The 23,470-nt window shown below is 39.2% G+C and overlaps 1 protein-coding gene across 2 annotated transcripts in view; it reads left to right on the forward strand.

Annotated features, from left to right (window-relative positions):
• The window catches only part of LOC137070479 (disks large homolog 4), a 255,651-nt gene that overhangs the window by 47,522 nt on the left and 184,659 nt on the right, over nt 1-23,470 (forward strand). The window contains exon 1 of one of the 2 annotated variants that reach the window (XM_067437664.1): nt 18,637-18,884. The exons of the other annotated variant lie outside the window; for it this stretch is intronic. Coding sequence (XP_067293765.1) covers nt 18,843-18,884 — 42 coding nt within the window. The 5' untranslated portion in view covers nt 18,637-18,842. Of the gene's footprint in view, nt 1-18,636; nt 18,885-23,470 lie in introns of those variants that run through there. 2 annotated transcript variants of the gene reach the window in all.

Here is a 23,470-nt window from a genome sequence, read left to right on the forward strand (position 1 = left end):
TAGTGCTATTTTCATGATTTATCATTTTTTTTATTTGGTTCAGATACAAAAATATTTTGAGTTTCTATTTATTAAACAAATTTCCTTCATCGCATCAACTCAAATTTTTAATTTTAATGAACTTCAAATTTTAAGGCAACCAGGTTACTTACTTTTTTAAGTTAAACCAACAAAAACCAACACATTTTTTTACAGTGTAACATTGCATGGCTTTTCAGACAGTAAACGTGTTCAGTATCACCTGGTACAGCACTGCACTTGCGATGTGGAGTGCTCGGGTATCAGTCAAACTTGTATAAGCAAGCTAAAATTACAACAATTTTAGTGCCATTTACTGGATATTTAATTTACGAACTGCTGTGATGTAAAAAAAAAAAAAAAAAAAAAAAATACAAACAATGAATCTGTTTCTCAATGGATATTTTCTTTTTAATAGTGTTGCAAAACATGCAAGCAGTAATGTAATGTAATTTTGCAGAAATGTCACTAGCTAAATAAGGGATATTTTCTTGCATGCTTTAGCTCTGCTCTTCCACAAGATGCGTACAACGTGACATACTCAGCCAAGGCTCACAATTATGACTTAATTATGATTGATACCAATTAGCTCCCATCATGATTTTATTAATGCACATTCTCCCAGCTCGGAAAGTGAGCACTTAAAAGAAAATCCACAGTTTCCCACCGGTAATTAAAACACTGTGTTCATGTGTTCTCATTAATATTCCGCTTAGTTATGCTAAGCTAAACTACGGCGCACATCCAGTGACCTGTGCTTACACACATACCGTACCGTTCCCACTCATCTAACTCCCTTTCATTTATTTCCCTCAGTTCTCATCTGCCCATCCTTTCTTTCTTCTCAGTGAGTCTCCTACACGCATACATCAACCTTCAGCACACACATCCACTGCAGAGGTGCATCCTCCATATTCAAACACCACACACGCACACTTTAGACGCATGATCGGTCTTTCTCACGTCCTCTGCTGCAGAATTGATCACACATAAAAAGCTAATTAAAGGAGTCGCTCACCCAAATATTAAAATGTTGTCATCATTTACGCACACTCATGTGGTTGCAAATCCAAATTAAAAAGGGAAAAACGTAGAAGAATGTGTTAGTCCTGCTGTTTCATCAGATGGCTGTTGAGATCCAAACTGAGGAGCCATGGGCATGTGATCATGAAGTGTGCGGAAAAGCTAATCTATCTATCTATCTATCTATCTATCTATCTATCTATCTATCTATCTATCTATCTATCTATCTATCTATCTATCTATCTATCTATCTATCTATCTATCTATCTATCTATCTATCTATCTATCTATCTATCTATCTATCTATCTATCTATCTATCTATCTATCTATCTATCTATCTATCTATCTATCTATCTATCTATCTATCTATCTATCTATCTATCTATCTATCTATCTATCTAGAGCTGCACGATTGATCGTTAAAAGGTTGCTTAATCTCATTCCTAAATGACAATGATTCTCCTGTGTCTAATTGTCACAACATTATATTGATATGTAGTTAATAGTTTACTTTATGCTTTAAAAAAAAACTTTAAACAAGACTTAAGTATAGCTGAGTGAATGTAGAGTGTAGACTGAATTGGTTGGCTCAGGGCGCAGTTTATGCGCAAAATGAAGGGGGAGAAAGGTCATGATTTGGCAGGACACGTTCTCATCTCAACAGGCTTCTGTGTAAGTTCTGTCTAGGCAAGGTGAGACAGGACAGGGCTCACTTTTTAACAACGCAAGCTGCCACTGTCACACCAGGTGGCCCGTCTGGACTTTCCAGAAAGTAAGACTACTGTATCATGGAGAGAGAAAAGCTTAGGTAGATTTGTCCTGTTGTCTTCTCACATGGCAGTTATTAGTGGTGTTTTATTGTCAAACATTACTACAACAGAATCATCAACAACAACTGACTGTAACACTTAAGAAGAAAGAGCGGTGGGGTTATCTGAAACAGTTTATACCAATAAATCGCAATAATGGCATGACCGTCTAAACAAACATTGAAAAAATACATTGAAAATGTAAACACCAGACGTTAGATTTGCAGACGATACCTACACAATTTCTATGCCAGTGTATTGATGAAATTAAAGCCCCACTGAAGTGCTTTGAATTTACAGAACTTACAGTCGCAATTTTTAAAGGGCCAGAGTACAATTCTAACATGCACCATATTTCAATGTAAAATTAGAAAATAATTATCTAAATAGTACACACAAATAATTAAAGTTTACTTTCTAAACACAAGTACTTGAATGAAATGCACCGCATAATTTGCAATATTTGCCAGTAAAAAACAAAATAAGGCTCTTACAGATAGGGTTAGGGGTCGGTGTAGGGAGGGCTTTTATTATTATTATTACTTTTATTTGAGACAGGGACAGTGAACAATAAAAACATTAGCTTTGTTTATAACAAGGAGAGATGCATTGTATTGAGTTTTAGCAAATTGCTACTTTCCACCCGTAGTCCCTGGGCAGGTAGAAATACAATAATTTAACAGTTACTTAAATCTTAGTCGTGCAAATTATCAATTACAGAGTTTTAAATACACACATATCAACATCATTAAAAAAATGCACCCCCCTCCCACCACCTTTTATAAATAAATATGCCCCCCCCCATCACACACTCACAAATGTCTACAAATTTGCTGTGACATCATCCAGTACTTGTGAGACATGAAAATGTTTTAAAATCCGTACAATTAATCAGCTCTGTTGGAAGTGAATTCCATTGCTTTATGGCAACAAAAGAAAAAGAGGATTTGGCAAATGAAGTCCTGCGTTTAGGGATACTGCATTCTCCTCTGGTAACTGATCGGGTAGCTCTTTATTTTTTCTCTGAGTTAAGTGTAATCATTTTTTCAAAGGAGGAACAGTTGCATTATACATGCTTTTAAACAATAAACATATTTGTGTGCATTACTAAATTTTCAAAATTCAAGATACTAAATTTGGTGAGTATTTGAAAGTGATGAAACTGATGTGCTTTTTTGTCATGAATCTTAAGAGCACTTTTATATAATGATTCAAGTGGTTTTATGGCTGTTTTACATGCTTGAGACCAACTTGTCACGCAATAAAAAAAGATGTGGGAGAATCATTGCATTTAAATATGTATGTGATGCATCAAGAGTAAGAGAGTTTCTTATGTGTCTGTAGTTTCTGAGATTAAATTTCAATGTGTTACTCAACTTTTTAACATGATTTTTAAGACTAAGGGCATTATCAAGGGTAACCCCTAAATATTTGAATTCATTCACATTTTATTTTTTTTGCCCATTTACTAAAATGTCAGGACAATCTTTAAGTTTGCTCCTGTTTGTAAAGAACATATATTACAGTCTTTTCAACATTTAGTCAAACAGGAGTTTTGTAACCAATTAACAACCTTTTGCATTTCCTTAGTTAATTTCATTGCAACTTCAGTAGCATTTTTCCCACGAGTATATAACACAACACATATTGTCCCATTAAGGTGGCATCCATTTAATAATTTTAATAAATATAATCATTTACACTTGTTATTATAGCATCCTGTTAATGAACAGCAATGCTGAGTTGCAAAGAGTATCTATTTGTCAAAATAAAGTATAAATTGCATGTTATTACTATTTCCACATATTGCAACTACTTTTATGTGGTGTAAATAGAATCTATTTTCACTTAGTTAAAAGAAAAAAAAAGAAAATATGTGTTTTTGCTGTTAGTGCAAATAGCCGCTGCCTATTTTATTTTGGGAACATGGGGGCCCATCAGGACTGCCAATGCACAGGGCCTGGGATTTTGTTACCCAGCAAGCAATTTTGTGCTTAAAAGCCGTCTAGCCTTTCAAACACAGACCTGACGTCTAGGCTAAAAGTTGAACATTTCCAACACGATCTCATGGTCATGCGTATAAATAGTACGAGTTTGCAATCTCGTGGAATGTATACGCCAAAATGAGTTTTGGCGTGCGTATGGTATGCGGTTTTTCGCGTTCATATGATACGAACTTTATGGCGTTCATATGACACGCTCTTGGGTAGGTTTAGGGTGGTGGGGCGGGGGGTTCGTATGTATAATACGCCATAAAGTGCGTATCATATGCACGAAAAAAACCACGTACCATAAGCACATTCCACGAGATTGCAAACTCGTACTATTTATATGCACTTTCGTGAGATCCGTCTCAACATTTCCTAGATGTCTAGAAGAACTAGAACATGAACATGTCAAAGAAATGAAACCAAACACCTTGTAATCACTGTTGGCTTTGCTTACATGATGGAAAATCATACATCTCACAAGTTATTTTGGCAAAAACGATATTTCCATCAGGACCACTATCGTCAAAGATGATTGACTATTGGCATACAGCCTAGCATGGATAAGAGCGGGGAGAGCAGTGATAACCCCCCTGAGGGTAAACAGAACCAACATAATGTACTGGAGATATCATTAATGTAAATATGTAATGTACAAAATAATCAGGAATTTAGGCCGTATGTCCACCAAAGTGTTTTTAGCTGAAAATGCCTTGCTGTGGGTGCTTGAAAGCGTTTTTGCAGTGCAGCGTTTTTTTCAATTGAGACTCTTTGCTTGTTATGATATCTGCAGAAGTGTTACTAGTATCTCATTTCACAGATAGTTTGTTATTGATTCTATATAAAAATGCATTACAATGTAAAGTATTTGCTCTGGCTCTTGTTTAAAATTATTGTTTCCGTTATTATGCTGCTTGTTTTCATCTGTTCTGTTGACGTTGTACACGCAGAATGTGGCGATTGGTCAGTGTTGTATTTGTCCCGCCCCTCCTCCACTGGGATTGGACGGCTGGGTGAAAAGTGACAAAAGTGCTACGTTTTATTAAAAGTTGAACATTCTTCAACTCTCGGCGACCAGTAAAAAACGGTGAGCGTTCAGTGAAATACTCGCTCAGTGCCTCGTTACGCTCCAGGCGTTTAAAAAATGCGGCGCTCCCATTAAAAAGAATTGGTTAAGCAAAATAATCTTAATTCAAACAAAAAACAAGATTATTTAGTTTACCCCATTGGTAGATTATTTTGCCTATTTTAAGCAAAACCTCTCTTAATCTTGAGTTCTTTTTTTCCAAAACAAGACACTTGTTTAGTAAATGTTTCTTAATGTAAGAATTTTTAGATATTTTGACTAGAAACAAGACAAAAATACTAAATAAGAAAAGCATTTTTTGCAATGTGGACACACGGCCTTAGTCTGATTCAAGGGGAATCAGAATACCAAATCCTGACTGACGAGAGGAGGAGCTGGGGATGGAGGAGAGTAAATCAGCTCTGGAGAAATGCGATAGCATTATATTAGGGCTGGGTTTCGATTCAAATTTCAAGAATCGATTCGATTCTGATTCTCAAGATCTTGAATCGATTATCATTATTCGATCCGATCTGATCCGATCCGATCTTTGAGATTTAGATAAGTGTTTTTAAAGAAAGCATTTTTTCCAGCTGTTACCTGAATATTACAGGACTGTAGTTATGCAACATATTGATACTATTATTATAGACATTCAACTGCAAATTAATGGAGTATTGATGGTTGTAAAGAACAACTGTGCGCTGTGGAAAGGGCGCGTGCTGTCATGACAAGGCAGCCATTAAAACTTCCTTGGCAGTAAACATGCGCTGCAGTGAGAACGGCTGTGACGTAAGCCGCATTCTCGACATATCCAGCAGCCCGAGTTCACTCGTCTACCTTACTCTAGTATCCTCTGTCCTCCGCAGTAACGAGAGAAGAGGAAGAGTGAGGGAAAACTCGGGTCTGTCCGTGGCGCTTCTTCAGCACGGCGGCATAGTGACGAGAGCTTCGGCTTGAGTTTGTTTACCTACTCTGGTATTCTCTGTCCGCGGCGGTTCTGGAGTTTTCAAAGCTTCCATGTTCGTTGTTTTAATGTCCTTCCACCTCGCGCATGCGTGAATTCAATGACGCGGCAAATTAAAATTCACTGGGAAAATGTAGGCCTATTATTAAATCGATCCTCTGAGTTACGGATCGATCTTTAGAAATTAATATGAAAATCGATTCAGAATTGGTGAATCGATTTCTCAACACAGCCCTAATATATATATAATATATGCTGTGATATATACTGTATTCCTATAGGTAGACGTGATTAGCTTACAGCTGATGCGAGTTTGACTAACGTGAGCTGCCAGAGCTGACGCAATGCTTGATGTAACTAAATTCTAGGTTATTTTGGCTAGAAGTGGGTTACTCATTGCCAGACTATATCAGGTCTATAGACGATGAAATGACGGCTATTGCTTGCTGGGGATAAAGCCAGCTTAAAATGTCTTGTGTTAACTCCAAACTTGATGAGACATAAATCCTCACATAAACCCATAATAATAATAAATTCCGTTTGTAGCTGTGCTCTTCCTACCTGTATAAAAACTTAAAGGGGGGGTGAAACACTCAGTTTCAGTCAGTGTCATGTCAATCTTGAGTACCTATAGAGTAGCATTGCATCCTGCATATCTCCGAAAAGGCTTTATTTTTTTTATAATTATATAAGAAAGATGCGCTGTTCCGAGTCTTTCCGAAAAAAGCTGAGCGGGTGGGGGCGTGTCATGTGAGCGGAGCTAAATAATGACGTGTGCAGCAGCGCGCTGCAGTGAGGAAAGTGAGTCGCTCTGTGAGGAAAGTGATTCGCTCAGTGAGGAAAGTGATTCGCCCGCCGCGTGAGGAAAGTGATTCGCTCTGTGAGGAAAGTGATTCGCTCAGTGAGGAAAGTGATTCGCCCGCCGCGTGAGGAAAGTGAGTCGCTCTGTGAGGAAAGTGATTCGCTCTGTGAGGAAAGTGATTCGCTCAGTGAGGAAAGTGATTCGCCCGCCGCGTGAGGAAAGTGAGTCGCTCTGTGAGGAAAGTGATTCGCTCAGTGAGGAAAGTGATTCGCCTGCCGCGTGAGGAAAGTGAGTCGCTCTGTGAGGAAAGTGATTCGCCCGTCGCGTGAGGAAAGTGCTAATACAGATCGACCGCCGGCCTATCAGTGGGTAAGTCAGTAGCTACTGGTTATATCACCTGTTTAGCATCCTACAAGCCAGCGCTTTGATGGGCGTAGGCTGTTGCTTTCGCTCTCTCCCTCGCTCTCTCTCACGCGCTTCCGGTAGAATTGTCCGTACGGCCCATACAAGGAAATTCCGCCCCCACTAACGTCAAAGGGGACGCATGATCTCAAAAAACTTGCCGAAACTTATGACTAACCGGAAGTAGTATTTTTGACAAAGAAATACTCCCATCAAACGTCCACCTTAACTTTTGAAACTTTGTCTATGTTTAGTATGGGATTCCAAGTCTTTAACAGTGTAAAAAGATCAGTATGCATGAAACAGCATTTCACCCCCCCTTTAACAAGTAGGAAATATACATAAATTGTTATCAGTTTGCACTGCATAAATGATGATTTATATATAGATTATTCCTTATTAAAGGTACTGAAGTTATTTAGTCAAGAGCAGAGCATATTTAGTGAGCTATTACTTTTGTTCTTTACATTGTCATTATAAGTGGTTACTGTCACTTTAAAAGATCTTCCGCTGTCGCACATGATATGGATGTGAGATGCTGAAGTTGCAGTTACAAAACTTACAAAACGTGTGACTGTCCCCCACCTGCTCCTCTTCAGACAATTTAATCCGCTGTCCCATTGATCAAGGTATTGCCACGAGGGTTTTGTTTTTTTTGGCAGGAGTGGCTTTTGTCTTACGTCCATCATCCGTCTCTGTTTTTTTTCTTCCGCGTTGTCACTCGTCATCTGACCTCACACACTAACCTTTGCGATAACGACCACCTACAGTATAGGCCATAGACTGTAGGCTAGTGCAGATGGCAGTTATCGCGAGGCTAGTTACAGAGCTCAGATTGGAAATGTTTTTGTTTTTTCTCTGGTATTATTATTTTTTTATAACGCAGGTTAAAATACGTAGCCTGACGAATCACCTCATACTCACTTCTAGTCAGAATATGAGTCTGATCTGCTCCATTGGGCTGAGATTATGGGGCGTGTTTCAACCGAACCAGGAAAGACCTCAATTGGATAGACCTACAACCAATCAGAGCAACGAAGCGACGTCAACAGAGCTGTCAACAGAGCTTCCACGGGTTGAAGCGACTATTTTTTGATATATAGACCCATGAGTGCGAATTTTAGCAGACAATCTTTCCAAAATAACACACATTTTACTCCCCAAAGACCATCTTTACCTTGTAAACAGCACTGCAATATTAATTTCAATTAAAGGGATAATCTGTCATCATTGACTCACCCTCATGTCGTTCCAAACCTGGCAACGACAGGTAACAAGACATTGTTTGCTTGGTGAACCTGAAAGACGGACCTGTTGCACATCTCTTTGTAGCCTCTGGCGAGTGTGCATTCAAGGTGACGTTACAGGTTCAAGTTCAAGGCCAATTCCATTGCCGTGTTTGCACACACACTTCCCAGCCGGACACACACGAGGTGTTCCCATAGCGCTAGAATCAGCCCAGCATAGAGAGCCTTTAAAAGAGAACCAAAATGCTTTAGCTACCAACACTCTTCAAAATACCTTCTTTTATGTTCCACAGAGGAGAGAAATACATACAGGTTTGGAACGACATGACGGTGAGTAAATGAGGATAGAATTTTAATTTTGGGTGGACTATGTCCTTTTATTTATTTATTTTCTTTTATATTTTACATTCAACTTTCATTTTTTGTTACATTTCTTTTTTTACATTTAAATGTTCACAATTTTCTATTCCTAAATTATTTTAAAATGGATTTGATGTTGTTATTTTAATGCTTATGTCATCACTTTGAATTGAATAGCCGTGCCTTTTCTTAATGTATTAAACTGTGGTTATAAGAGACACCTAAGATCACGTGTCTTGTTGAGGAGAGATGTGCTTTTACCTTTCTAAGCAACAGCACAGAGAATTTTAGCGACTGATGACTCACTGATGATTAAATGTTGAAAAATAGCATACACTTAAAATGGAGGAGGGACCTGAGATATATCTAGGGACCACAATATCATTGCGGCTCTTTTGATTTGGTCCATTAAGCAATCACCTAGCAACCACCTCCAGATCCTAACAATTGCATAGCAACAGACTAAAACCCACTCAGAATATCTTTGTGACTACATAGCAACGCCCTGACAACCACCCAGACAACCCTAATATCAATTTTGGTGACTTTACTCTACTGAGATGTAAAAGAAAATCTATAGCCATAATGTTCTAGTTCCAGTTACTCAGGTTGTTTACAACCATCATTTCCATTTCCAGACTGTGGTGTCGGTACCAGAATAGATTTTAAGCACTTACCATGCAGCTTGGGATCTGACAATTACTAAGTAGTGTATTGTAACCACACACACACACACACACACACACACACACACACACACACACACACACACACACACACACACACACACACACACACACACACACACACACACACACACACACACACACACACACACACACACACACACACACACACACACACACACACACACACACACATTGGTCTATGTGGTTTACAGGGACTCTCCATAGGCGTAATGGTTTTTATACCGTACAAACCGTATTTTCTATCCCCTTACACTGCCCCTACCCCTAAACCTACCCATCACAGGAAACATTCTGCATTTTTACTTTCTCAAAAAAACATCATTTAGTATGTTTTTAAGGCCATTTGAATTATGAGGACATTTGATATGTCCTCATAAACCACATTTATAGTGTAATACCAGTGTAATACCCATGTAGTTATACAAATTTGTGTCCTCATAAACCACATAAACAGACACACACACACACACACACACACACACACACACACACACACACACACACACACACACACACACACACACACACACACACACACACACACACACACACACACACACACACACACTCATTTAGCCTACTCACTCACTCACTCACTCACACACGCTCTCTCTCTCTTTTTCTCTCTCCCTCTCTCTGTGACACACACACACACACACACACACACACACACACACACCGAGTCCATAATTAAGAGATCAGTATCTTGAGTTTCAGAGGATGTTGTATTGCTGAGTCACGCACTGCCCCTCAGTGGCTTAGTCCGGAACTGTAGCATCAGCAACTGCTTCACACACTCACTAGCACCAGCTGCAAACACAACACATTGTGCCTCCTAGAGGCTCATTATTGTCATTCTTTGTTAAGAGATCACCCCCCCACCCCCCACCCCAAAAAAAAAAACAGCTTATGGGAGACCCAGAGGTTTGATATCAAAGGGAAGTGACATGCAGCTAGTGCACAGTCTGTATCATTGTGCAACATCATAACATCTGCTGCAGTTCCATCTCATTGTGAGATGAAGGATCTTGTGTTGTGTTTAAGGGAACAGTGTATGTGTGTGTGTGTGTGTGTGTTTGACTGATGATCTGAATACAGCATGTGTCTATAAACAAATGACATAATATTTGAAGTGCTACGGCAAACACACACACACACACACACACACACACACACACACACACACACACACACACACACACACACACACACACACACACACACACACACACACACACACACACACACACACACACACACATACACACACACAAATAGTGAGAGAATTAACCTTTGATTTACGTGGTTTGTTTGTTTCTGACTTTTTAGCTTCATGTTCCTCTTATGGGTGATGTGAGTTGCCTAGCAACCGAGCCCTCGGGTCCTGATTGTTGCCATGACAACATGGCAGGGTATCATGTAGAGAATAGAGAGAGGTGGAGAAGGAATGAGAAAGAGACAAATGAGCAAAAAAGAAAGAATATATGACTATATTCTCATGATCATATTTATGCACGCCTGAGCAAGCATGGAGAAAGAACATGATGGAGATGTACAGAGATAAACAGAACAGGTAGCGAGAGAAGAATTCATCATATTAAATACAATGAGAGACAGGAAATGACCTAATCGTAGATAACCAAAAATGCCTGTAGGTGGGCGTACTCATACGTAGATACTCAAGTATGACATATTCATAAGCCATGAGTTACAGGACATTTGAGCTTTTACAAAAGAGCCATTACAAATGAGAGATGAGAAAGAGAAATGTGATTTGTTTCTCAGACAGCGGTGAGTTTGAATGGAGTCATTTGTTGGAGTCTAATGCTTTCTCTCTGCTTTCAGTCTGCTTTCTCAGATTTGACAAGCTATCAAAGTCTAGAATCCGAAGTCAGAAATCTCAATATGATCTCAACGATTTATTATCAAATTCCTCCAAAATCGTGGCAATGCTATTCACTTTCGTTTTATAGCACTATACTCTACTCTAATCTGTTTTCTTCTGAGAAGTTTTTGGAGAAACATCTAAAACAGGGTTATGCTCATGAAGTACATATTTTTGCCCTGTCTCTTGTCGTAACCTGTCCTGTCCAATTCATCATAATGTAGTGAGCATTACGGTATGTATTGTATCCTGTCTTTTTTAAATCCTATCCTATCCTATCCTATCCTATCCTATCCTATCCTATCCTATCCTATCCTATCCTATCCTATCCTATCCTATCCTATCCTATCCTATCCTATCCTATCCTATCCTCTCCTATCATTTTCTCTCCTCTCCTCTCCTCTCCTCTCCTCTCCTCTCCTCTCCTCTCCTCTCCTCTCCTCTCCTCTCCTCTCCTCTCCTCTCCTCTCCTATTATCATGTTCTATCCTATCCTATCCTATCCTATCCTATCCTATCCTATCCTATCCTATCCTATCCTATCCTATCCTATCCTATCCTATCCCATCCCATCCCATCCCATCCCATCCCATCCTATCCTATCCTATCATGTTCTATCCTATCCTTTCCTGTCCTGTCCTATCCTGTTCTATCCCATCCCATCCTATCATTTTCTATCCTATCCTATCTTATCCTGTCCTGTCCTGTCCTATCCTGTTCTATCCTATCCTGTTCTATCCCATCCCATCCCATCCCATCCCATCCTATCCTATCATTTTCTGTCCTGTCCTGTTCTATCCCATCCCATCCCATCCCATCCTATCCTATCCTATCCTATCCTATCCTATCCTATCCTATCCTATCCTATCCTATCCTATCCTATCCTGTTCTATCCCATCCCATCCCATCCCATCCCATCCCATCCTATCCTATAATTTTCTGTTCTGTCCTATCCTGTCCTGTCCTGTTCTATCCCATCCCATCCCATCCCATCCTATCCTATCCTATCATTTTCTGTCCTGTCCTGTTCTATCCTATCCTATCCCCTCCTATCCCATCCCATCCCATCCCATCCCATTGTTTCTCTGAAACTAAGGTGAAGAACCTTATTATGCATCAAACTAATTAATGAAAGATTATTTGTTATTAACTTGCATCAGTTATATTACTTCTAATGTAAATTTGAAAATCATATACTGATAATCACCAATGCCAAGGTCTCCAGAAAGAGGTTTGGTTAAGTGATATTTACGTTCTACGTGGTTGAACAGTCCGATGGTGATGACTTCTTCCGCTGGTTTTGCTGGGAGACAATGCAGTGGGGAAAGGAGCTGGAATCCATTTCAACAGCCTTGAACACGAAGATCTATAGGATGATGATCTCCTAGGGCACCAAAGGATCCTAAAATCGGAAACACGCAGATGAGGCCTGAAGTAGGTGCAGAAGGTCCTTAATCTGGAACACGCAGATGAGGCCCTGAAGTAGGTGCAAAAGGTCCTTAATCTGGAACACACAGATGAGGCCCTGAAGTAGGTACAGAAGGTCCTTAATCTGGAACATGCAGATGAGGCCTGAAGTAGGTGCAGAAGGTCCTTAATCTGGAACACACAGATGAGGCCCTGAAGTAGGTGCAGAAGGTCCTTAATCTGGAACACGCAGATGAGGCCTGAAGTAGGTGCAGAAGGTCCTTAATCTGGAACACACAGATGAGGCCCTGAAGTAGGTGCAGAAGGTCCTTAATCTGGAACACACAGATGAGGCCCTGAAGTAGGTGCAGAAGGTCCTTAATCTGGAACACACAGATGAGGCCCTGAAGTAGGTGCAGAAGGTCCTTAATCTGGAACACACAGATGAGGCCCTGAAGTAGGTGCAGAAGGTCCTTAATCTGGAACACGCAGATGAGGCCTGAAGTAGGTGCAGAAGGTCCTTAATCTGGAACACGCAGATGAGGCCCTGAAGTAGGTGCAGAAGGTCCTTAATCTGGAACACGCAGATGAGGCCTGAAGTAGGTGCAGAAGGTCCTTAATCTGGAACACGCAGATGAGGCCTGAAGTAGGTGCAGAAGGTCCTTAATCTGGAACACGCAGATGAGGCCTGAAGTAGGTGCAGAAGGTCCTTAATCTGGAACACACAGATGAGGCCCTGAAGTAGGTGCAGAAGGTCCTTAATCTGGAACATGCAGATGAGGCCCTGAAGTAGGTGCAGAAGGTCCTTAATCTGGAACATGCAGATGAGGCCCTGAAGTAGGTGCAGAAGGTCCTTAATCTGGAACACGCAGATGAGGCCTGAAGTAGGTGCAGAAGGTCCTTAATCTGGAACACGCAGATGAGGCCCTGAAGTAGGTGCAGAAGGTCCTTAATCTGGAACACACAGATGAGGCCCTGAAGTAGGTGCAGAAGGTCCTTAATCTGGAACATGCAGATGAGGCCTGAAGTAGGTGCAGAAGGTCCTTAATCTGGAACACGCAGATGAGGCCCTGAAGTAGGTGCAGAAGGTCCTTAATCTGGAACACACAGATGAGGCCCTGAAGTAGGTGCAGAAGGTCCTTAATCTGGAACACACAGATGAGGCCCTGAAGTAGGTGCAGAAGGTCCTTAATCTGGAACACACAGATGAGGCCCTGAAGTAGGTGCAGAAGGTCCTTAATCTGGAACATACAGATGAGGCCTGAAGTAGGTGCAGAAGGTCCTTAATTTGAAACACGCAGATGAGGCCTGAAGTAGGTGCAGAAGGTCCTTAATCTGGAACATGCAGATGAGCCCCTGAAGTAGGTGCAGAAGGTCCGTAATCTGGAACACGCAGACGAAGGAACCTTGAAGTGAAGGTTTGCTCTCCTGAGCTTAACCTTGTTGCAAACGTCTGTGTGTCTTCTGCCTCTTTGGGCCAGACACTCAGAAATTGGTCAATCCGCTCTGGTCTCTCTAGCATGGAGACTCGGGACGTGCTGTAGTCATCTTGCTGGACTAAAACTCTGAACGTAGTGTTGGTTAATGTCTCTTTCCTCACAGGCTGGAGGCTCAGAACGTTGTTGTATCTGTCACTGCCTCACAAGCCATAGATTCAGATCCTCGGATCTTGTGTTGTCTCTCTGGTTAAACCAGAGGCTCAGAACTTGGTGAACTGTTTGTCTCTTGCATGGGGAGACTCAGAACAAGGAGTGTCTGTTGAAAGGGTACCTTTCCTTAATATCCTTTTCCGAATAGGAGGAGATTGCAATTTGGCGTCTCTCCATTGGCTGCTGGCATCAGAGGGGGCTTCTTTCCCCTGTGGAACTCACTGGCATAATGTACACAGTTAGAAGTCTTTAAAGTGTCTTTAAAGTTTATCAATGCATTTATCACTTTCCAAACCACCATCAGAGTACCCTTGGCAATATTCTTAATAAATAAACACCAAACTTGATGGAAAAAGATTGAACTGTCATATGTCCATTCATTTGTTCATTAACAGCTGATTATGTGTAAGATGTTGCATTACAAATAGCTGTCACTGAGAATACTTATTTCTCTGAATAAGTATGAGATGGATGCGTTTAGTTTACATCAGTCTTAAGGTTTCCAAACATAGTTGTGAATGGATTTGGATGGATCAGTTTTGGTCTTTCTTTGTTTCACCCACTACTGCTGAGGTCCTGAGGAATGTTTATGGCCGTCACAAACCAGGACATTAGGGATCAGTCTCTAGGTGGGTGAAGGGCAGAAACTGCATGTGGACCAATGAGAAGTCCTGTCCTTCCTGGGCTTGGTACAAGAGGTCTTCTTCTTGCCCTCAAAGAGATGTCCTGTCCTGTCCTGTCCTGTCCTGTCCTGTCCTGTCCTGTCCTGTCCTGTCCTGTCCTATCCTATCCTATCCTATCCTATCCTATCCTATCCTATCCTATCCTATCCTATCCTATCCTGTTAAGTCACTTATCCTATTCTATCCAAACCCCATCCTATCTTCTCCTATACTAAACGATCCTATCCTGTCCTGTTGTGTCCCGTCCTGTCCCATCATGTTCTGTCTATATTTTCCTGTTCCATCCCATCCCTTCCCTTCCCATCCCCCGTTCTTGATACATATTTTATAGTGCTGAATAGGGGTCTGTTGTCTCTTCAGTTTGGCTGAAGGCAGAATCGTAGGCCACAGGGCTATATGCTTGGCACAGTGTTTGTTTGTTTTTGGTTGGATTTGATTGTTCACTTCTACTTGTTCCTTCTGTGAGTGTTTAATGCTGTTTATGTGCTTGACTTTGTTTGCAGAAGTGGTCATTAGTTATCACCCCCATCGACAAGCCAATCAGCTTCATTAGACCAGCACAAATATACACACACATATGCAGAAAGAAGTTGGTTTTGTTTCCATCCACTGTCCAGAATGTACATAGCTCAAAAAGTACATCAAATGAAACATGCTGAAATCAGTTGGTTATTTAAATATGAAAATAGCTGAAGTCTGTTTGCATGTATTCACGCTCATGTAAACCACTCATGTAAATGTACATTTTTCTGTCTTACAAATCCACTGACCTTTTATAGCAGCGTCTCGCAGTTTTCATGTTATATCAGTCTTATAAGCTGGCAGTAAAATATAAGCTATTTTTAACATACAAGTTTTGTATGAAATAGGGGAGGAAACTATATATTCCCATGATGTATAACTGCATCTCTTTCCACAATGACTGTATAATCGGGCATGTTCAGATGAAAAGGTCAGCCACTGGTGTGTCACAATGTCGTCTACAGAGCTGTTAGGTCAAAGTTACTAGTGTTCTATGATTTCTACATATTAAGCCATTTCCAACAGTATTTTATGATTAGTCTTCATTCACAAAAAAAAAAAAGCTGTTGCAATGTTTGCATTATATGTGCACTCGGTCACACTTTAGATCAGGGTACAATTCTCACTATTACCTAACTATTAAATACGACTTTTGCCTCTAATTACAGCTTATTAATAGTTAGCGATAGTTGTTACATTTATGTATTGGGTGATTAAGGGATGTAGAATATGATCATGCAGAATAAGGCATTAATATGTGCTTTATAAGTACTAATAAATAGCCAATCTCTATGCTAATAAGCATCTAGTTAATAGTAAGAATTGGACTTTAAACTAAAGAAATATTTTACACACAAGGAAATTAATAAGACTAACAATATAGCACAATATACTGTACATACAAAAGACACAGAGTAACACGCCAACAGCATAGTCCAGATCAGCATGTGTGAAACCTACAAGACTGTATGAGTGGAAAAATAAAATGTCTAATGAAAATAGTAATAATGATAGCAAAGGATTTAAGTCCAAATGTATTCTAAATTTAGAAAGATTAAAAACTTACAAGCATTAAATAAAATCTTTAGTTCCTGAACGTGCTTTAGTGTTCAATATTGTTTTGTTATATTCGTGGTTTAATTTAAACCTTAAATTTGATTTAATATTTATCAAAAATATTTATTTTCCAAAAGACAACAGCATTCAAACAAAGTAAATGGATTATTTATTATAAATACCATAAGCTTAATTAATACATTTTCTTTAGACAATCCAAAAAGTTGCTAAATGCATATAATTTTTTAGCTTTTTACAAATTAATTTCACGATATATTAACAAAAGTTAATAGCTAAATATGAAATTTTTCTTAAGATAAACTGTAAAATATTGTGTTAGTCAATAGCCCCTTTCACACATACAGTCTTTAGTGGTAAATTACCAGTAACAGATCATGTGTGAACAAGACCTTTTAAAAAATACCGGTAAATTGGTCCCGGGGCTAATGATTAATTTGGTTTACATAAAGAAAACTTTGAAATAGCCTAATGATTATTGTGATGCCTTTTTAAAATATCCATCAGAGTGTTGTCAGAAGTACCAACCGCAATACCAAGTCACTATACTGAAATGTAAAAAATGTGACGCTTTAAGTGCTTTTTAGCGGAATCATAAACACATCTGACTGCTCAACATACTCACACACTCATCAAATATGACTATGATTGGCTGCAATGACCAGCGCTTCAAAAACATGTTGTATCAATGACGCTCTTCACAGAGCGCTTACACACAGAGCGTTTGAATGCATATAGCCTACCGGTCCGCTGGTCGACGCCTGCTTGTGCTTTTAAACACTCCTGCGCCTGCTTTCAAAAATCTTTCAAACACTTCCGTGTGCATTCAAACACTCCGTGCGTTGATCATTGTAGCAAATCACAGACATAGCCGATGAGTGTGTGAGCACAATGACCGGTCAAAGGTGTTTACGATTCCTGCTCAACAGTGTTTAAGCTACACTGTGTAACTTTTTTAGTTTATTCTAAGCTAAAAACACTTAGTTCTTTCAAAAATATATGTGCTCATTAATGTATATTTACTTCTTTCAAGTAGTAAAGTATTCTCATAAGTTTATAATATGCCATTGAAAATACATACGGGTGAGGGGTTTGAATGCCGGTCGCCATGTTGCCCCTCCATCTTGAAAGTACATTAGCCAAAGAGGGACATACCCGTAAATTCAAGCTTCGCCTTTTAACACTCGATGGCACCGTGTCGAATGTGAAGAGGAGGATTGCCATGTTAATCTTGGACTAAATCGGCCACCGTAGGAGTTAAAATGAAATCAGAATTGAGAGGAACAGAAACTATTATTCACTGGATGGTCATATACCTTTACACCACTAGATGGGGGAAAATATCACACAGTGTAGCTTTAAAGCGTCACATTTTTTAAATTTCAGTACCCACTTTGTATCGCGGCCGGTATTTTTGACAACACTAATGCATGCATCATGTCTTCTATACAAACCATCAACATAAAAATGCACTTTAAATAAATGACAAGATGACCTCTCTAACTTACAGACTACACGTCACAAAAAACAAGTGGTTTGATTTCATGGGGTCTTTAAAGGACCTATTAAAAGTTTAGTTCACCCAAAAATGAAAATGAGATATTTATCTGCTTACCTCCAGGGCATCCAAGATGTAGGTGTGTTTGTTTCTTCAGTAGAACACAGATTAAGATTTTTAACTCCAACCGTTGCTCTTATAATGCATGTCAATGGGGTAGAATTAGAATTAGACCCCGTTGACATGCATTATATGAGCAACCAACATGCGTATTTGAATACATTTCACTTTTAAAGTAACATTAATCATTTAAACTTTTTAAATCTCCAAGGAGCCATTTATGCAACTCATGAACCGTTTTTTTGTGGAACCTGTGCTCTGAAGAACCACTGAGCTTCAGCTTTATTTTTAAGCGTGTGTAAAGCACATTCATGATGGGGAAATCTTCCAGAAAGCGTAGGTGAGATCGTCTCTCATATCCCTCCTCTCATCTCTCCCACCCTCTCTCCTTTTTCTCTCTGTCACAAACCTGTTCAGTGACTCAGAGGTGGACCAGTCTGCCAGGTTTCTTTGTGTTCCTAGACCTATACCAACTCTCTCTCTCTTCCTCGGTCTCTCTCTCTCTCTTTCTCTCTCTCTCTTACCCACTTGTCCTGCCACTTATTTTTTTCCTCACTTTTCATCCCTGTTTCCCCTCTCATTGCGGGCATTTTGGTCGGTTGTTTGTGGCTGATGAGGGCTCGTGCTAAGCTTCCTCTGCTCTGCTCATGTGTGGTACGTACATTTTTCCTTTCAAACGTCTTGCTCTGTGTCTTTCTGGTGCAGGGCTGCTGTTGCGTGTTGTTTATATATTCACTGCGTGAATCTACTGTGTGTGTGTGTGTGTGTGTGTGTGTGTGTGTGTGTGTATGTGCGTGTCTGTCTGACTAACTGCCTCTTGATTTATGATGTGATGCTGCATGTATGAGTGCGCCTGTTGACACAGAAAGAGCATGGCTACACACACGTGTGTATGTGTGGATACGTGTGTGCTTATATGTGAGACAAGTGGAGCACATGAAGCTAGAAAAATGAAAGCAGACTCTAGTCTGAGTCTAGGATGAGCAGCCATAAAATGTATTTATGCACTGGACAGCATTGCATACATTATCGGTTTGTTTGTTCATGCAATTTGTTGCTCTTTGAATCCTTCGGCTCGCAGACATTTTGACCAAAATCTACTAAACAAAATGTTGTTGAAAATGATGTTTGTGTGTGTGTGTGTGTGAGCCTGTTTATGTGGTTTATGAGGACACAAATTTGTATAACTACATGGGTATTACACTGGTATTACACTATAAATGTGGTTTATGAGGACATATCAAATGTCCTCATTGTTCAAATAGCTTTAAAAAAATACTAAATTATGTTTTTTTGAGAAAGTAAAAATGCAGAATGTTTCCTGTGATGGGTAGGTTTTGGGGTGTGTGTGTGTGTGTGTGTGTGTGTGTGTGTGTGTGTGCGTGCGTGTATGTGCGTATGTGTGTCCTAGACAGCCTAAAAGTCTGCGTCTGTCTTTTTGCCCCTCTCATGTATGACCGGAAGTGAACTGGGTGTGTGTTTGTGTCTGTTTTTGTGTGAATGTGTGGCAAATGCTCAGCAAGATAACATACGCATGTAAATATACACACTGATTTGGAAATGCTCTAATGTCAACATAGTTTGCTGAATAGACAGAAATCTGTGAGTATGGCAGCTGAAGAGCCATGGGGCAAACGCGTCAGTTTGTTGACTTGATATCTATCAAGCTGTAAAGCTCTCTACCCCCTGGTCATTCTTTTCCTGAAAAAAAGAGCATAGCTAATGTGTGCATATAATATTCATTGGCCTCCTTATTACTGCACAATGCTGTAAAAACAGAGCGAGAGAGAGGGGGAGAGAGAAAGAGAGTGAATGTGCGTCGGCAATACAGAGGACAGGCAGAGAACTGAAGGTTAAAGGTCAGATCTAGCCTTAAATTGTGCATTCAGCCTCCAGCTTGTGTAAAAGTATCTCATGTGCTGTGAATTTCCATGCTTTTTCAAGCTGGTTTATGCTGGCGTAGCTATTCCCAAAAAGCCATTTTCGACAGGTTACTCATGGGAAGTCCACAAGAGACACGATTTACAGTTAGCATATTGCTAATCTAACAATTCATGCAATAGCTACACAAGTGTGATTTGTTTTCCTTGCTCAGTTAAGCGTAAATCCTGCAGCTAATTTCATTGGTTAAGATGAGGGTGTAGGGTAGGGTTAGGGTTAGTGTTTGTTTTAGCTATAAACCATAAAAAAATATGGACAACGCGTCTTGAAGTTGCCAACGTCTGAATATGGCGCTGACATCTTGCACAGATTTGGGACAGTAGAGCAGGAAGTAGAGCCTTTTAGTTATGTTGAATTATTTTAGCAGTACTGCTCAGTAATGAAATATAAGTATATTTATAATCATTTCTCTTGAATCATCCTCCATTTTACTTTTTACAATGCCTCCTTGACTTACCTTCTTTTGTGGTGCAACTCTTTTTTTTTATCCACTTTTTGATTTATTTTTTGGGAGATGGGGGAAGAGCTGCACAACTAATACAATTTTTAATCATTACATTACATACATACATCATTACAGTTATGGATGTCACAATTATGTAATTGTTCAAAGGCGCATTTACAAAAAACAACAACAACAAATGCCTACTTCCATTATTGAACTTAAGATGTGTGTTTTCTTTCTTTCTACAGGTTATCGTAAGGGTTTTCTCCAAGGTTTTAATTTTAGTTTTAGGTAAACATTATAATACCATATTTAAAGACACCAAACCAATGTATAGTTGACATTTGAGGCTTAATGCTATCCGGTTGTTAAAGCTACACTGTGTGATATTTTCCCCCATCTAGCGGTGTAAAGGTATATGACCATCCGGTGAATATTAGTTTCTGTTCCTCTCAATTTTGATTTCGTATTAACTCCTACGGTGGCCGATTTAGTCCAAGATTAACATGGCAATCCCCCTCTTCACATTCGACACGGTGCCATCGAGTGTTAAAACGCAAAAGGCGAAGCTTGAATTTACGGGTATGTCCCTCTTTGGCTACTGTACTTTCAAGATGGAGGGGCAACATGGCGACCGGCATTCAAACCCCTCACCCGTTTGTATTTTCAATGGCATTTTATAAACCTAAGAGAATACTTTATTACTTGAAAGAAGTAAATATACATTAATGAGCACATATATTTTTGAAAGAACTAAGTGTTTTTAGCTAAGAATAAACTAAAAAAGAAAAACTACTAATATACACACACACAATCTGGTGTAATACTACAAAAAAAGTTATAATAATAACCTTTTTCTCCACACCAAAATTCCAGATGGCCAGACAGTGAGTCATCTTTTATAAATCGTTAAAATATTAATGTCTGTGACGCTGTGAGCACAGAGACTGTTGTGTAGACTGTAAGTATTTAAAATGTTTAACTTTTTTAAATGTTTGATGTTTAATATGAAAAAATAGCGCTCATAAACGGGCGTCGATGGCATTCTTAAGTGAAACGAGTTGAGGCTTGGACCTAGAAACGGCGTTCCTTACGTCACGACTTAACAAGCGGATAGAAAAGCAATGTAAGTTTTTCAGGAAGAGTTTTTTCAGATTGTTTATTTTTTATATACGGCATCCAGTTGCTTTAACCAAAGGCATAAAGCTATTCAAAACATGATCATCAGAATTAATAACCGCAATTACAATTTTAAGGGAATTATTGATAATTATGTTTATGCCAGAATCGTGCAGCCCTAAGGCGGGGGATGTTGTCACAAATATTGGCATCGTTTTTATTTATTTAAAGGAATTAAAAGAATTCAAGTATTTAAATGCAATAAAGAAAAAGATAAATAATAAAAGAATGAGCATTTTACTGTAAAATAATGTATTTGAACTATATTCAGATAGCCTATTATTATTTTAAAATATGCAGACATTCACTCTTACTCACGTTTCTTGTCTCGTTACATTCAATTACTAATTACTGAGTAAAATGATATGGCATAAGCTGTTTATATATTAAAGACAGTGGTTTAACATTTCTTTTGTAATTCTTACCTTGCAGTCTCTCACTGTAACAGCCCTTACGAAAGGAAAATATATTTACCAATATATTACTTGAAATATATTATAATATATTGTAAAATGCATGGAATTATATATTGCTGTAATATATTGCAAAATATACAAATGATTGCCGATTTCATATATTACAATATATTGGAGAATATAAATATTAAATCCCATATATGTGAATATATTGCCTAATGTATTACATGATATTTTCCAATATACTGCAATATATTTTTTGTTTCGTAAGGGAGAAGTGTCACACTGGAATTCATGCTTGTCTTCTGTGAGAGTAAATCTAAGAGTAAATCTTTCCTTCTATGAATTTGATTGGCCATCTCAATCATTTTGACATTGATGAATGTTATTAGACTTATGAGACAGACTGGCCTAAACATTTTATGCTTTTTGTTATCCTAAAAACCCTTAAGGTGGTATATCATCATATTAAATAAATCAAATATTTGGGGCAATGATGACATATCTCATTACCGGTGTTGTCTATTGTGGTCATGGCCCTGCCTATGATGGAGTGTGTGTCTGTGATGCACTAAAAATGCTGGCTAGGTTTTTGGAACAGTTTGTTGGTTGGTTGTATACTGGTCTTTTTTTAGTGGGGTGTAAAGAAAGTGTGTTTTACAAACAGTATTGAGAGAATTGAGAGCTGAAAAGAAGAGAAAATCGTCTTCTGTAATCATATTGGTTTAGACATTCAATATGAGCTATAGCTCTATTTTTTCTCAGGGTGACATCTTGAACATTTACATGGTTCACTTTTGAGGGAACTCTATGATGGGTCAGTTGCTGATGCCATGGGAACGCGTCCTTCACACAGAAAAATAGGGTGTCAAAATTGTAGCTTTAGGGGTACAACAGCTTGTCGCTGGGGCAGTACCCTTAAAAGAACCAACGTTGTACCATTTTTACCACAAAAAGGTTCATAGTAGTACCTTAAGGTACGCATTTGTACTCATACAAATATGCACCTTTTAGGAGTAAAACAGGTACAAATATGTCCTTTTAAGGGTACTGCCCCAGCGACAAGCTAAAGGTACAATTTTGACACCCTATTTTTCTGTGTTGTGTAAACCCAGTGTTTAACTTCACGCCAACGAGGCATGTGTAACTTCATGACAATATCATTTGCCAACGCAGTGCGATGATCTCATGCATAGTGCCCATAGACCATAAAAAAATATGGATGACGCAACTTCATTCCCTTCTGACAAAGTGAAGCC

Source organism: Pseudorasbora parva, chromosome 3 (genome assembly GCF_024679245.1).
Source record: "Pseudorasbora parva isolate DD20220531a chromosome 3, ASM2467924v1, whole genome shotgun sequence".
Taxonomy (NCBI): Eukaryota; Metazoa; Chordata; class Actinopteri; order Cypriniformes; family Gobionidae; genus Pseudorasbora; species Pseudorasbora parva.